Raw genomic sequence first — 15,813 nt, forward strand, 5'->3', positions numbered from 1 at the left:
GAAGGAATTCACCATTCAAAATGCCATTAAGAACATTTGTGATTCATGAGAAGAAGTCAAAATATCAACATGAACATTAGTTTGAAAGAAGTGTATTCTAACCCTCATGGATAACTTTGAGATGCTCAAGACTTCAGTGGAGGGAATAACTGCATATATGGTGGAAATGGCGGGAGAACTAGAATCAGAAGTAGAGTATGAGGATGTGACTGAATTGCTCTAGTCTCGTGACGAAACTTAAATGGATGAGTAGCTGCTGCTTATGGGTGAACAAAGAGAGTGGTTTCTTGAGATGGAACTTGCTGTTGGTGAAGATGCTGTGGCCATTGTTGAAATAACAAAGGATTTAGAATATTCTATAAACTTAATTGATAAGGGTTTGAAAAGATTGACTTCAGTTTTGAAAGTTCTACTGTAAGAAAAATATTATCAAACATCATTGCATGTGACAGAGAAATCTTCATGAAAGGGAGAGTCAATCTATGTGGCAAACTTCATTGTTGTCTTATTTTTAAAACTTGCCACAGCCATCCCAACCTTCAGCAACCACCATCCTGATCAGTCAGTAGCCATTCACATGGAGCCAAGACCCTCTACCAGCAAAAACTTCACTGAAGGCTCAGATGATTGTTAGCATTTCTTAGCAATAAATTACTGTTAAATTAAGATATGCACATTCCTTTTTAGAAATAATGCTATTGTACACTTAATAGACAACAGTATAAACCTAACTATTATCTGCACTGGGAAACCAAAAAATTCACGTGACTCATTTATTCCCACGTTTGCTTTATTGCCATGGTTGGAACCAAACGTGCAGTATCTCCAAGATATATGCCTGTATCTGGAAACCTTTGATGTCTGTAAAGAGTTTAGTAACTGCTATTTCAGACTACCAGGTCAAGAGATTACTTTAGTGAAACAGAAATTTGGGGTCTCTGCAGCTATTGTTAGGACATCTCGGTATGTTAAAGAGTACAAGACCTGAAGAAAAATGACTTGTGCTTGTGTTTGTGTTTTAGTTCTTAGGTCTGTTTTACAACTAATTGTAATAGGCCAAAGTCTCATAATAGTGATAATTATATAAATAAATCTATTAGGTTGAGAAGGTATTTACAGAGGCATTAACAATAACTTTTAGGGGCATTAGTTGGTTAAAAGACATTATAGATAGGAAAGTTTGTTAATTTTTTCATCAACAATGGCATTTTCAAAGTGATCATCACTTTTGTTATTCTTAGCTAGCAAAGGCTCAGAAAACTGATCTGAAAAGACGCAGCATTAGTCAGAGAAAAGATACTGTTAACTCCCCTACCTGCTTCCTTAAATCTCTGCAGTGCAAAACGAAGGATCTGTAAGTTAGCAACATACTTGGGCTGTAGTCACTGACATACTTAGAATTTAAAGACACTTCCCAGAATGGCTAGTGATTATGCCTCTAGTTGGTAAAATAGCTAGCTGATTAGTCCCAGCAGAAATGACATACCCCAAGCTGGAACTACTATCATGCCTTGGTAATGGGAAATAAATTCTTTAAGATCAGAAACAATGTCGGCTGTATTTAAAATGACACTGGAAACCACGTTGTAATGGACAATTGTTCAGAGGTGGGCAGAGACTAAAACGAGGTAATAGGATTTTAAAAATTTGATTTTATTGGTTCTCTCCTCTATTAGCATTTTTCATCAGGATAACCTCTGCCTGTAAGTTCCACCCTGGAAATTTTTTCTCCTTCAATTTATCCTGGGTGTCTGGGTTGATTGAAAGGCAATAAATGCATAGCCTTAGAAACCCTGAATGGGTTGACAGAATTTTTGGTCTCTGAAAATTCATCTATTGATTTGACAAGACAGTTACATTTTGCACAACTTGGAATGCTGTAGTCATCATTTCAAGACAACACAAAGCTGAAGCAAAAGGCTTCAGGAGAAGCATTGGTATGTCTGGACATCTGGAACATCTCTGAATCTCAGATAAAGAAGAAACATCCAGGTGGCATCTAGTCCATCCACACTTGTCTGGGAGGAGGAGGAGACTCCTAACTAATGGGTTTAATGTATGGTCTTAGAAATCTCCAGAGAAGGACCACTACCACATTGCTCCCCACATTAGTGCTGGGCATACCTCCAGGCTATACTTTTCCTGGTATGATTAAAACTCCATAAGAATCAGCATTCTTATTATAATATGTCACATATTCTTAGCAATCTCTGAGAAATCATGTAGTTTTTCCAGAAGACAGGATATTGGCAAGTATTATCCTAATTTTCAGAAAGAGAGAGCCCCAACATGTTTATATCCAGAAAAAAAATTCTTCAAAGATAATTTAATAAAAAATTGTGATCAGCAGAGGCTAGCATGAAGTCATGATAAATAAGTGATGCTAACATGACTCATTTCTCATTTTCTGAATGGAATCTTCAACTGATGGCTAAAGGGAACACTATGGATCCAGTATGTATCAATTTTAGTAAAGCACCGATAAAGATGTGCAATATCCTTGTAGGCAAGATGGAGAAATGTGAGCCAGATCATGGTACAATCGTTTTGAGTTCATAGCTATTCCAACAGTCACATGTAAAAGATACTGATGTCAACTAGCAGGATCTCTAGTGGTATGCCATAGGGCTTGGTGCTGTCAACATTTTTCACTGGTATCTTAGAAGGAAAGAGAGCATGCAATTCACTTAAATCAACATTTATTGAGTGACAACTACGTGCAGCATACTGTGCTAGGTGCTGAGGGAAGAAAATAGGATAACAAAGTACCCAGTATCCAATGTTGGGTATTGGACATTAGAAGGCATTTGAAATCAGAAGATCTGGATACTTCTCAGTCTTGCCATTTATCATTTATCTGACTTAGACAAGTCAATCTGTATTTCTATGTCTCCATTTTACTTATCTTCAAAACTGAGGAAACAGGTAATTACCTAAAATAATTATTGTGAAGTTCAGATGAAATTATATGAAAGTACATCATACAGTGGAGAAAAGATGCCTAGCTGAGCTTGTGTTATCTCACTTTATCTGTAGGAAAAATCTTTGGTTTAGGTACTATTAATAGCTTCCTTTTACAGGTAAGAAAATGAGGCACAGAGAATGTAAGTAAAATCTTAAAATGCTATTTTAGCATAGAAGAGAAGGGATAATTTTACTTATATGCATTAGGGAAAAAGAAAAAATAAGTGATATTTGAATGGGCCCATACTGGTTGAGTAAGAGTTTTCCAGGTGAAAGTGTGGCAGAAAGGCATAGGACTTCAATATGTGTCAACACTGGATGGATAAATGGGAGGGAGAAATGAGGAGGAAGGGAAAGGGCTATTGTGATACTGATGGAATATGTTCTGGAAGATGCACTAACTTGGTTTCTTAATAAGTGCTGAAGATATCATACTGTTAAATAGGGTTTTGTAACCTGGAATCAATGGATAAAATGATGCAAAATGAATTTACCTTGGGAGGGGCTCTATAGATTTTATCATATCTTTAAAGGGCTCTATGATACCCCAAATAAAACAAATCTGTTAAAATTTCATGTGTACCTTCTTCCACAGAGCATATGCAACTATGAAGTTTTAGTAACAAAAGTTTCTAATTTAAAAGACACCTATGTTTGGGCTTAGAGAAGGCAAAATAATTTTCTTTAGCTAATTAGCACCTTCTCGTTAATTTTGTTACTTCATGTTTAGATGCAGATATTCTTAAAGCTAGAGTATATCAGTGATCCTAATAAACTAGTGAAACTTTATGTCATAAAGGAGGCTGGGTAGGATTTCAGAAGTCATTTAGCTTAATACTTAGCTACAGGCAAATCCATGCCCAAATCATCCCAGATGGGGACTATTTTAAGGACCTTGAGTTCTTGCATTCTCCCTCCCTTAGTAATATGTTTGCATACATCATAGCAGTAACTCCAGTATTTGAAGATTTCACCACTGTGAAGAGTTTGAAGACACTCTGAGCATTATGTAAACATGATAGATTTTCTCTTTTTGCCTATGTTTGCCAGTCTAGGCTGTCTACTGTGCCATTAGAATGAGGACATCATAATGTGTGTGGATAAATACTTCAGAAATGACAGTGGAGCTGGTGGGCATTTAAGAAGAGATTAGAAAACTGAAAGTCCCATGCCAAAGGAAACTATCCTCCAAAGACGGGAGCTAAGGAGGCGACCCAATTAGTCTTCCCTTCTCTAATTTCCCTGATTACATATCTTCTTTTACCCCATGTGCTATACCTAGCAAGTTCCCCCAGACATAGACCTAATCAAGAAGGCAGAATCTATGTGCAATGCAATTTAAATGAGAGCTGCGCTATGCTATGTGACTAACAGTGAGGCCTAAACAACAGGGAAGCCCCTGGGGCATAAAAAGTGGCTGGTCCAGATAACATGCTACTGTGGATTTCAAAGCAAATGAAGACAGAAACAATTGGATGTCAGCTCATATTTGGGAAACTTCATTGGAGAGAGGGCACTTTCCTGAGGAATGGGGTGTGGCAAACTCTGCAACAGCAACTCACATTAGCAGATGCAGATTGGTATTTCTTTGGCTAGAACTCTTGGTGATGGGGAATGTGAGTAGGCATGGAGTCCTAGAAAAGAAGTAAATCTCCATAACTCCTTGGGCACATTGGAATCACCAAGCACCGATACACTAGTGCAGTGGGATACGGTGAGCCCCAGAGGGAAGGTCTTAATCAGGCAATAAGTTTTCTTTTAAAATTTAAGTTAATTACTTTTTCATATGTTGAGGTCAGCTCATGCTGAGCCATTCTTTGAACTTAATCCTTTAAGCAGTGAAGCAGAGGGGCTAAGGGGACAGCCTTGGAGGATTTGATCCTGGTGCTTCAGTAGCTACTTAAGGGCTGTATGAACATGGGCAAAGTATTTCACCTATTAAGACCTCAGTTTCATCACCTGCAAAATGGGCATAATAATAGAATATAACATTTGGACAATGCCTGGCATAGAGAAGGATTTTAAATAATCCTGTTGTGTGGATTAAACAAATGTAAAGCATGTGGCACAGGGGCTGCCACAGAGTCAATGTTCAGTTAAGTGGTACTTTTGTTCCTATGACAACAACAACAGATAAAGTGATGGAGAAAGTTAGAAAGGTCCATGTGCCAAGATCACAGGAAAAATGGACAGAATATAGTGACCTGCAGTGAGCAAAGTTTGACACCTTAGGATCTTTAACTATGGGAAAAGATGCATATAATGGTAATAAATTAGGGGGAATATTGGGAGTACAGAGAAATGATCATCACTGTTTCTTTTTATTTGTGTTTATTGTGCGGTGGTGGGGTGATTACCAGTTTTATTGGAATGTTTTATAAGCTGCTAGATTTACTTACTGAGAATGAACAGATAAATAGGGATGTTATTCAGCTGTGTCATGCCACGGGCTCTCGTCAGCTCTTCCACTAACTTTCAGACAAGGTTAATTAATGAGGGAAGTTCACTGCAGAGGAGGAGGAGGAGGGAAAGAGCTGGATCTGCTGGATGATTCATCTTACTGGGGAACAGAGGATGAATCAACTTTTGTTGGTAGTAGTTCTGGGGAGGAGAGTAGGGCATCAGCTGGAGACTCCCATGGTATCTTGAGAAAGACCTGCTGATAGGGTGTGTCAGGGGAGTATGGTCACTTTAACATTACATGATTTGATGGGAACTGGAATAGCTCCTAAATCTTTTCCAATCTTGGATGTTCAAGGTTGCACTTTTAAGTCTTTTGTTTCTTGAAGGCCCATTCTTACTGCAAGGCATCTTTAATCCTAAGCCCAAGTGGCTTCAGAAATATCTTTCTTCCATTTGTTTGCCTGATGGTCCCTTCTCATTCACTGCTCACAGGTGACATCCCACCTCCTCAGCGTGACCTTTTGTGATCTTCCTATTTAAAGTGGCTTCCTGCCCTCATCAGCCGCCCCCTCACACTACCTTTCTTTGCTGTCTGAATAGTAGTATAGCCTAGTGGTGAAGTGCATGTGGTATGCAGCTGGATTCCCCAGGTTCAAACTCTGGCTCTGCTCCTTCAACATGTGACATTGAGAATGCTAATTAGTTTTCTATCCTTAGTTTGTGTGTAAAATGGAAACAAAAATAGGAACGTTGTAAGAGCTTACACAGGTGAACTATCTCATGCCCCGCATATTGCAGTGTTCCTAAATACTGGCTGTTATTAATTTTAGCCATCATTACTTTCTGATCTCTAGTTTATCGTATGAAAAAAATTTTAATCAACGTTAAATTATCAAACAATATTGAATTATACTTAACATTGCTTTCTGAAACTATATATCACTCCTCTCACCCTTCTTCCCTCCTGGGATGTGCCCCCTCCAAACCAGTAAAAATGAATAAAGGTGAAGAAAGAATGCTGAGAGACAGGAAACAGTTAGAAAGGAAGCCCCATGGTTCCTAAAATCTGAAATGCAAAGAATGTGTCTTTCTAGCATTAGAATAACAAGAATCTCAACATCTGTGGTCTGCTTATAGAATTCCAAACTAATGAATGCAGCAAGGCAGGGCAATAGAAAATGGTCCTAAGGATAGGGTCTGTTTTCTTTCCCTCAATGCATTCCTTTGTAAGAAGCCTCTATCGGGTAGGGCTACAGCAGGTGGAGCTGCCCACTTGGCTCTTCTCTGCATCGCACCTGCTAAAGGTTAAGGATACTCCACTTGTGCCTTTTAGACTCCAAGACAGCTCAGCTAAAGGTCGTTCTTGGAAGGATCTGCTTCCCCACCTCTCTTGTTTTTCTGAAGAATTAATATCAAAGAGAGTGCCCGACTCTGACTTTTATACAGCTGGCTAGTCTCCTGATGGCTTAGGTAAGGTTTTGAAGACCTAATGATACTGGCTGTTCCCATCCCCGATAACACAACAGTCACCTTAAAGAACTGAACTATCAGAAGTTCTAAATTCTAAAGCGGGGGAAGGTCACAACGGCTGGCCACATTGATGGCACATGCCATTTCTGTTTGCCTTCCCACAGATAATCAATATTGTTTGAGATTGGTTAGTGTGTTGTAAAATTGATAAGATTCAGGTTGCCAAAGGCATTTCATGAATTTCATAGGTCTTAATTTATGTTGCTATAGTAACTGAAACATTGGAATTTCCTGAGATTAGAAGGCTTTTATATCCTTAACCTTAAAATGATGATAATGTAGAGTTGGACTGTGGACTTGGTATTTGCTTGTGAGGAACTTAAGTATATTGAGTATTCTATGAATGCTAAGGTGTGACTGCATATTCCATAAATACAGTTTCAAAATTCAGGTTTCTAATATCCCACCTGATTTTCTCGTCTATGTGTATAAATCTCGGTGGCTAAGATGTTATTATAAACGGACAGCCTTTCTCTAAAGAGAAAGGGAGAATTTGAAGGGGAAAGCGAGAGAAGTGGAACTTGCCTAAGTAGCAGTTCTAGAGCACTCATCTTAAGGACTGATATGAAATTGGCTCACCTTCTCCATTAAAGTGAATTTCCAGCAGGTGCTGAAGCACTTGGCATATTTTTAATCAATGTTTTAAGAAAAGACACTATATTGGGGCTTTTAGTGCACCAGTAACATCTGAAATGAGAAGGAGAGGTGTAAAGAAGCTCCTGCCTTGAGTCAGGAAGATGACTAGGAATCCTATGGGCTCCTCAAGATCACGTGTGTTCATTATATGGACCTAAAGCAGCTGGAAAATTCAATGCAAAATACCTAGGACTGGCCTGAGACAGCAATGTCTCCCCTCCCGGAACCAGCTTACCTTATATCCTGATGATTTGATGTGCACACCACGTTTGGTCAGAGTAGATTTCATTCGGATGAAAAAGGAACGCTCAAGAGTGTTGTCAGTGGTTAGCAGACTGGGGCTGGTTGACTCCACTGAGGAATACAAAAATACAGACACACATGATTTAGATCTTTACACAGCCCCTCACAGCTACAGCTCAGGTGCAATCCTTGAGTTCACTAAAAATAAATGACTGATGGGTGCTAAGAGCAGTAGTAATCAATTTACCTCATTTAGAAAATGTTTACTTTGCAGAAAATAAAAAAGAAAAATTAATGTATCTAGAGTAACCTCATTCCAGTTTCTAACAAGAGCTTTTCAGGCCTTTTCACTTGCAGCAGCTGCCTAAGTGGGGTCTAGTCGTAAGTAAGTGCAGTTTACTTGAGGCTGGGCTGGTGCACATGGAGAGAACTGTCATGAAAAACAAGGACCCGTAGATTTATGAGGTCAACCAAGGTACAGGGAGAGATGCTTCTGATAAAGGGTAAGGAAGGCTTGCTCTTTGTTCTCCCCGAGAATCCATTCTTGTGCCATTTGCCTACTGGGAGTTCAGGATTCACTCTCAAAACTGGAGAGTCATGTCCTGACCAGTGTCCTCACCCCTCGGAGCTGGTTTTCTTCATCATGGGGAGTAAGAAGCATAAATAAGACATGGAGGGGTAAGAATGGGATGTGTAGACAGAAACAAAAACCACTCACGATATCAACTTTCCATTCCTGTCACTTAAGAGCAGCTTTCAACCCCAACCCCCCGAATATAAAACAGTCTGTTTTTTCACTTCTCTCCTTCTGATATGAGGAAACAATGGTTTCCTCTCTTAAACAAGATAGTCACTCTTTCCTTTTATAAGCTTTTACACTAAGTAGAATGTTTTTGCTTATGCAACTTAAAATGGTAGTTTGCAGTCTTGCTGATGTAAAAACACCTTTATGCAAACAGGTCAGAAGGCAATGTAAAATCTATTTTCTTTAAAACAAGCTTCCAAGGTATTTTATAAACTTAAGTGTTTTCTGGCAAAGAAATTAATTTTGGGGTTTTAAGTCTAATAAATACTCTAATTTGTACTCTTTTAAATACTATTTTAAAGTTTTCTTATTCAAAAGTTAAAAAACAATTGTCCAAGAAACAGGATTTGAGTAGCCCTATGCTAACGCTAATTTTCTCTGGAGTAGGGGTAAAGAAATATGTATAACAAAGAGATTTAAGAATTAAGTATATGTGAAAACAGTTATTAACAATAGAAAAAATGGGCAAAACAAGTTTTAAATTTTAAGTTATGAAATGCATTCCATGTATTTCTAAGGGTGAGTAATCTCTTTCATATTAAACTTGATGCTCAGATGAAAGAAGAATGAATGAGAGTTACTGTAATAACAGAAAACTTGCTGTCTGTGGTCTGGGGCTTTTCTTATATCGTTTTTATCTTAACATGACTATGTTTTCCTATTTTTATGGCATTTCTATTCTGGGGTATTGGAATCACTGACAAGTGTCCCTTTCTTATGTGTCTCTCTTAAGGTTTTCCTCTTTTTTTTTTTTTGTTTTAGAGAGCATGAATCTGATGTCATTTTAAATGTACAGCTTTTTATCACTCGAGGGAAAAGCAGAGCCATGTTATATTTAGTACTTTCATTTCTTCTGATTAAATATGAATTACTATGAAATTTTTCTCATCATCTAACACGCCATAATACGCCAACAGCTTTTTAATACACTATATAAGCACAAACTTCTGCTCTAAGAGTTTAATTTGCCCCTCTAATCCAATCACATCAACCTTATTTCTCTTATCAGAGATTCCCATTTTGAATTAAATGAGCTCATTAGTTTTAATCAAAAGCAGAGAGATCAAAACTTAAACGTAAATGCTTTAGATCAGAACTGTCAGTCAGCCGTGCAGTTCTATTTTACTAAAACACAAGATCAGAGACCCTTAGAACCAATTTTTTCTCGTAAGGGATGCCGAGAGCTTGAAGATGCTATATCCTTTTTTTTTTTCCCTCCCAAGGACAGATTATACATTTAAGGTTAGACTTAATTTATAGCAGTTTTTTTCATCCTGGTGGAAATGGAAAAGTATACCAATCTACTGTTGTTCCTTTCACATTTATTGGCACTGGTCCTCAGAGACTTGAACTAACACGAAGCCATCAGAACCACACCACAAACTCAGCCTTAAAAATTCAGCTCTGTTCAGCAAGATCATGTTTGCAATTGCTGAGGAAAAATGAAACATCCCAGAGAAGTGAAATCTGTTTTAGGGCTGGGGTCTTGGAGCTCCTGACCTAGTAAGGAAGGAACTACCAAACTTGTAGAAAGGGTGGGTAATGCAGGCATTGTGAGAAATCATTGTATTCTATATGGAACTGCACAGTAAAACACTTAGAGGGTATGTTAGAGACCACAGCATGGATGCTTCCAGCTGGGTGAAGACACAAGCTTCACGTGAGCTGTGGAGCCGATCACGGCATCGTGCCCTGCATGAGGTGGGAGTATGGCACCATATCACGTGTTGCAACAGTAACTGCCTGAACATATAGGGGCAACGTTATTTATACGCAGGACAACTGGTGTAAGAGGAGTGTTAAGGTCAGGTTTTGCCCCAGTGAAGCTGGTATTTAAAATCAAAACTAGTCTTCAAGCTTTATTTCAAGAGCATGGGGTATGGGGAGTCCAAGAGAAGGAGACAGGACAACCCAGAAAGAGACTGATTTCTGATGACAATTTCTACTGAAATTCCATATGGCTTCCTACTTCTGAGGACACGGGCAGAAGTAAGAAGCCACGTTTATTATAATAAAGTTATTCATAGCTCACACGCCATGGTCATGGGTTCTCAAGGGCTAGCAAATACACTTGGTTTATCCCAGCTGTGACAATGGTGTCTCCATGTGAAAAGACAGATTATCTGCATGTGACAGACGAGAGCAGCAGCTTTAGAAGAGATGCTTTTGAACTGTCTCACGTGAGAGGCATGACTTTGATGAAGGTTCTGTTGGGTGAGATCCAAGGCAGCACAGCCTTGGTGGTGTGTGATGCCACTGTGGCACTGAAGAGAAAGTGTGTGTGTGTGTGTGCGCGCACACGCATGCATGCATGCGTGTGTGTAGGATGAGGCGAAGAGTGGATGAGAAGATGGAGTAGTGAGAAAAGCCTCCTTAGGAATAGTGCTCTATAAAGACAGTGGAAACAGTTTATGTCTAAGAAGAATTTTAGAGTGCTTTCTAGATATGAAATGCTTTTCTGTCAACTTTTTGAGGCAGGTCATAATTGTTGCATGCTCTGATAAGAAATCTGGGATTTAGAGAAGTTGTGTCTGCTGCCTGAGACACAGGAAAAAATCTATGGGTAAAGCTGGATTAAGTGGTCAAAGCCCAGTAGTGCCCAGCTCTGCCCTATGAATTATAAACTAGGAGATTAAAAAAAAAAAAAAAAAAAAAAAAAAAAAAAAAAAAAAAAAAGACATACACAACTAAAAGCTGAATAAAGAAATATACTCTATTTGGCTCAATCTCAAGGTCTCAACTTTTTAATAAACCTAAATTATCTTAGCTCTTGAAATGTAAGTTTTGCATATTTTGTAAAATTTACAGGAAAATTTACAGCAAAAGTGGTAATAATTTTTATGTTGGCAAATGCCACCATAATGTGAAATGATATCTGAATTACTCCACATCTGTTCATGATTCCCTAGCTGGTGGTGTGGTTGCTGTTCCCCTTGTTATTATGTAGGGGCAGGAGGAGGTAAAGAAGACAGAAAGAGGAGGTGTCTGAGAGCCATCTAGTTCTCACGGGGCTGAAACTAGGGCCAGGTTTCTTTGGAATAATTTCAGTACTCTCTCCAGGGTCTCTATAAGAGTATGAAGCCAATGCCTTTAAAGAGGGCCTTTTCTCTCTCTCTCTTTTTAAAAATGAGTCAGGGTCTGGCTCTGTCATTCAGGCTGGAGTGCAGTGGCGCGATCATAAGTTAATGCAGCCTCAACCTTCTGGACTCAGGCTATTCTCCTGCTTCAGCCTCCTGAATAGCTGGGACCACAAGTGTGTGCCACCACACCTGGCTATTTTTAAATTTTTAAATGTTTTTTAGCATTTTTTGTAGATGGGGTTTCACCATGTTGCCCAGGGATTCACCAGCCTTGGCCTCTCTAAGTGCTGAGATTACAGACGTGAGCCACCGTGCCCAGCCAAGAGCCTTTCTTTTTCAGTATACTCCAAGTATTTTCACTGTAATTAAAGTGTCAGAACCCTCCAATCGCCACCAAATCCTGATGTGTGAGGGAGAAAAAAAAAATCGTTTTGAGAAAATGTTATTCCTCAAAAGTAAGGTATTTTTTCTTTTAAAGGAGAAGTGGAGTTGCCATAGGTTGTTAAGACATGAAGTTAAACATATTCTTTTCGCACGTCATTGCCTAAATGAATCTTTTCATTTTTAGGTGTTCTGTGCACACAGGACGAACTGAAGAGCAATTACCCAAAATGACTTGCACAAGGCAAGAGAGGTGTTGGTTCATTTTGCAATGATCCTGATAAAGCCAAATTGTTCCACTGGCATATGCTGTCAGCCTTGCTAGAAACAGATGCAGTTTAGGACTTTAGAATGAATATGTATCCACTGGGATTTGACAAGTTGGTTTTTTCCTTACAAAATTTTTCCTTATACATGAGAGGACTGCACTTCCTCAGCCACATGGAGTTGGGGATGCTTGCATGGCTTGCTTTAGTCAATGAAATGTGAGCAAAAGCCATGTGTCACTTTCCGGTGGAATTTTCAAGAGCCAGTTATGATGGGCTGCTTTCTCTTTTCCTCTGTTGTGGTGACTATTAACAACTTCAGTCCGAGTCTTGGAAGACAATGTGAAGCAGGACCCCTGCCAATCCTTACTGAAACAGATCTTTGTTATAATTTGGGGATTTTTTTTACTGTAGCATTAAGTTAGCCCATACTGACTAACACAAATACCGAGTCTTTATTATTTATTCTTTATTTAAGTCAGTTATATTTCCAAGTTCTCCTAGATAGGGGCAGAGCAAGAATATGACAAATATTTGACTCCAAAGGTCATGAGGTTGCCAATATCCTGTTCTTACAGTTATTTATATACTTATTTTATCTCCATTTAATCTTTCTTGCTAGATATTTGAGGGCAGCAGGGCTAAGATGAGTCTAACTTTGATGCTGTATAGCACTTAGCATGGTTCCTTTTATACATGTATCCAGATAGCTACATCTATCTATTGATAGAATCTTTACTCTGGGTATATTATTATTATATGTCTATTTATATATGTGTGTATGTCTGTGTATATATAGTTACTAATATTCACTAAATACTGAATTTAATAAGATCTTCCCAACCTAGTTTCCGAAAAGCAGGCCATGGTAAAAATAAATCTTTCTCATAGAAATTATCCCAGAGAATTTTATGTTTATCCAGAATGACATCTGTGGTAATTTTTAAATGCTATGAATTCTTCAAAACTCCTCCTTCTAAAAGGTGGAGCTACTACTTCTCCCCTCGAGTGGGTGTGTGCTAAATTTGGTGACCTGCTTTTAATAATGAGCATATGGTGGAATTGATGGTGTATGATTAGCACAGCAGCTCCCTCCTTGCTCTCTTGGGTCATTCACTCTGATGGAAACCAGTTGCCATGTTGGGATGACACTTAGGCAGTCAGTCCTACGGAAGGGCCAATGTAGCAAGGAGCTGAGGCTTCCTACTAACAGTCACTTCAGTGATTTTAGAGCTGGATCATCCAGCTTTAGGTGAGCCTTCAGATAACTGTGCTCCGGCTGCCATCTCAATTGCAACCTCATGAAAGGCCCTGAACCAGAGCTACATAGATCAGCTGCTCCTAGATTGCTAACCTGAAGAACCTATGTGAGATATCTTTGCTTTTTTAAAGCTGTCACTATTTGGGGGTAATCTGTTATCCAATAACGGGCAACTCATATAGCATTAATGTAGAATCTCTTTTTGGAAAAATTATAGCCGTTTTTGGATACGTGATGATCATGTTCTTGGATAAAACTATGTGGCCCAGTGTGTCAATAACTGGTTGAATTTACATGTGTAGGGCACACTACCTGAAATCTTGATTTTTGTAAGTAGGGTCTGTATTTTCAAAGGTAAATGCTCAACTGATTTTTTTTAATGGGAAATTTGCAAAAGATGTCATCGATAGTGCCATGTACAAGACTATGAGATACTGAAAGAAAGGAATGATTTCTTATTTGTTTTTTGTTGTATTTCTTTACTGTTCTCCAGTCTTCCTTATGCCTAGGATTGTGCTTTACATAACTAGGCATTCAGTTACACATGTCAAAATAAAGTGACATTCAGATGCTTTCTTTTAAGAAGAATTCTTCACTTCATCCCTGTCACTCTCTCACACACCAAACAATATCATGTCCCAAGAAGGCTTTTTCTCTTGAGGGGAGGGGATCATTAAGTCCTCTCCTTGTATTCATCTCTAAGGAAGTGTTTTCTGCAAAGTGTTCTTTTGAGAGTTCTAGGCCAGTGGGTTTGGTAGTTAAAGGGGGGTTGGCCTGATTTCTCCCAGAGTTAGAGAATACTTCGTTCTCTGTCTTTTGAGAGTTGGTTTTCATCCCACTGGCCTGACTTCTACCATGTGCCAGGGCAATTCTGAAGCGGGTAGCGGCTCTTAGTATACTAGAGTGTGATCCTTGGCCACTGGTGGCGAGGCAGTGCCTTTTTCTGCAGTCACAAGTTCTACCGCCCTTTGCAGACAATGCAGTTGCAGCCACTGTACTTTTGCTCAGCAGTCAGACTCTATCAGCTTCGGTGCTTGCTCTAGAGTCCAACAAAAAAGTCTGATATATTTAAATCTCCTTAGGGCTGATTCCTGTCCCTACCCAGTTGTGAGTCTTCAGCATTGTTTACAAACTTGTGAATTATTAACTGAAACTCTAGAGCATAGCTGTGAAAAGAATTGTGATTCAAAAATGATGTAATAACCTTCTTTAACAGTAACATTAAAAATAACCCACCTAAAAATACGAAAATAATAATCTGCCAACCAATGCCACCTGTCAGCATAAACTCCCTGGCACTATCTGGCCTGTCTCGAATGAGAATCGTAATGCATGAGGTTGCCTTTCAGGTTTCTTGCTCCTGGCAGGGGTTACTACTTGGTGAGACTGTCCCCTGAGGGAGAAGAGAGTGTTTGCTGGCTGCCTGCTGCTCTGCAGTTGGTGTTTGGATGATACCACTCTGGGGAAATATACACAGTGTCAGAGTCAAGCTGCTACCAGTGGGTGTTTCTATACACAACTACTAAGCAACAGGAAAGTTCAAGGGGGAAAAACTGAGTATTGTAAAGATCGCCTTTGAGAGTACATGATATCCAATATGACCCATTCTGCAGCAGGCTATGCACTCCAAAGGATGTGCCGCATGAATATTGCAAGTGAGTGTCTTAAATCTTATTGGAAACTCCCTATAAATGTTGCCACTTGAGGGATCTATTCTGGGAGAAAAATATAGCATGTCCTCCTGCAATGCTGCGTGGATTCCATTACCAATATTGCATATGGGATCGAGTGTGGCAATGCTTTTATCACAACTATAAAGTGGTTATGAGCCAATTCTTCATATAAAACATAGTCAATAACATTGAGGGCTTTCCCTCCTTTCTGTTTCTTTTATTTCCTTCCTTCTTTTTCTTTTTCTTTTCTCCTTTTTTTTTATGACAAACATCATGTCAGACAAAGGGCATCAGGACTTAGTCTTTGTACTACAATACAAAATAACAATACATAAACACCTTTGTGAAGGCAGCTCGAAACCCCATGTTTTCTATTAAAAAGTCGTGTTCAATCTTCACTGTTGATAGAACTGAATAGCTAACACAGAGAACATTGTATATCAGAAAGGTCAATAGTTATTATGAGCTACAAATATATTTTTTTCTATCCTTCAGGCTGTTTAGTGCATATCACAGCATGAGCAGCTGTCTCCTTTAATGCTTTTAAAATTAGAATCCCAAAGAGGAAGAA

At 38.9% G+C, this 15,813-nt stretch overlaps 1 protein-coding gene across 1 annotated transcript in view; it reads right to left on the reverse strand.

Moving 5' to 3' along the window:
- The window catches only part of NPAS3 (neuronal PAS domain protein 3), an 884,282-nt gene that overhangs the window by 58,136 nt on the left and 810,333 nt on the right, over positions 1 to 15,813 (reverse strand). Inside the window, 1 exon segment of the mRNA XM_017895908.1 lies at positions 7,769 to 7,887. Within this exon segment, the coding sequence (XP_017751397.1) occupies positions 7,769 to 7,887 (119 nt within the window).

The sequence above is a fragment of the Rhinopithecus bieti genome, unplaced genomic scaffold (assembly GCF_001698545.2).
Source record: "Rhinopithecus bieti isolate Rb0 unplaced genomic scaffold, ASM169854v2 scaffold_21703, whole genome shotgun sequence".
Classification (NCBI taxonomy): Eukaryota; Metazoa; Chordata; class Mammalia; order Primates; family Cercopithecidae; genus Rhinopithecus; species Rhinopithecus bieti.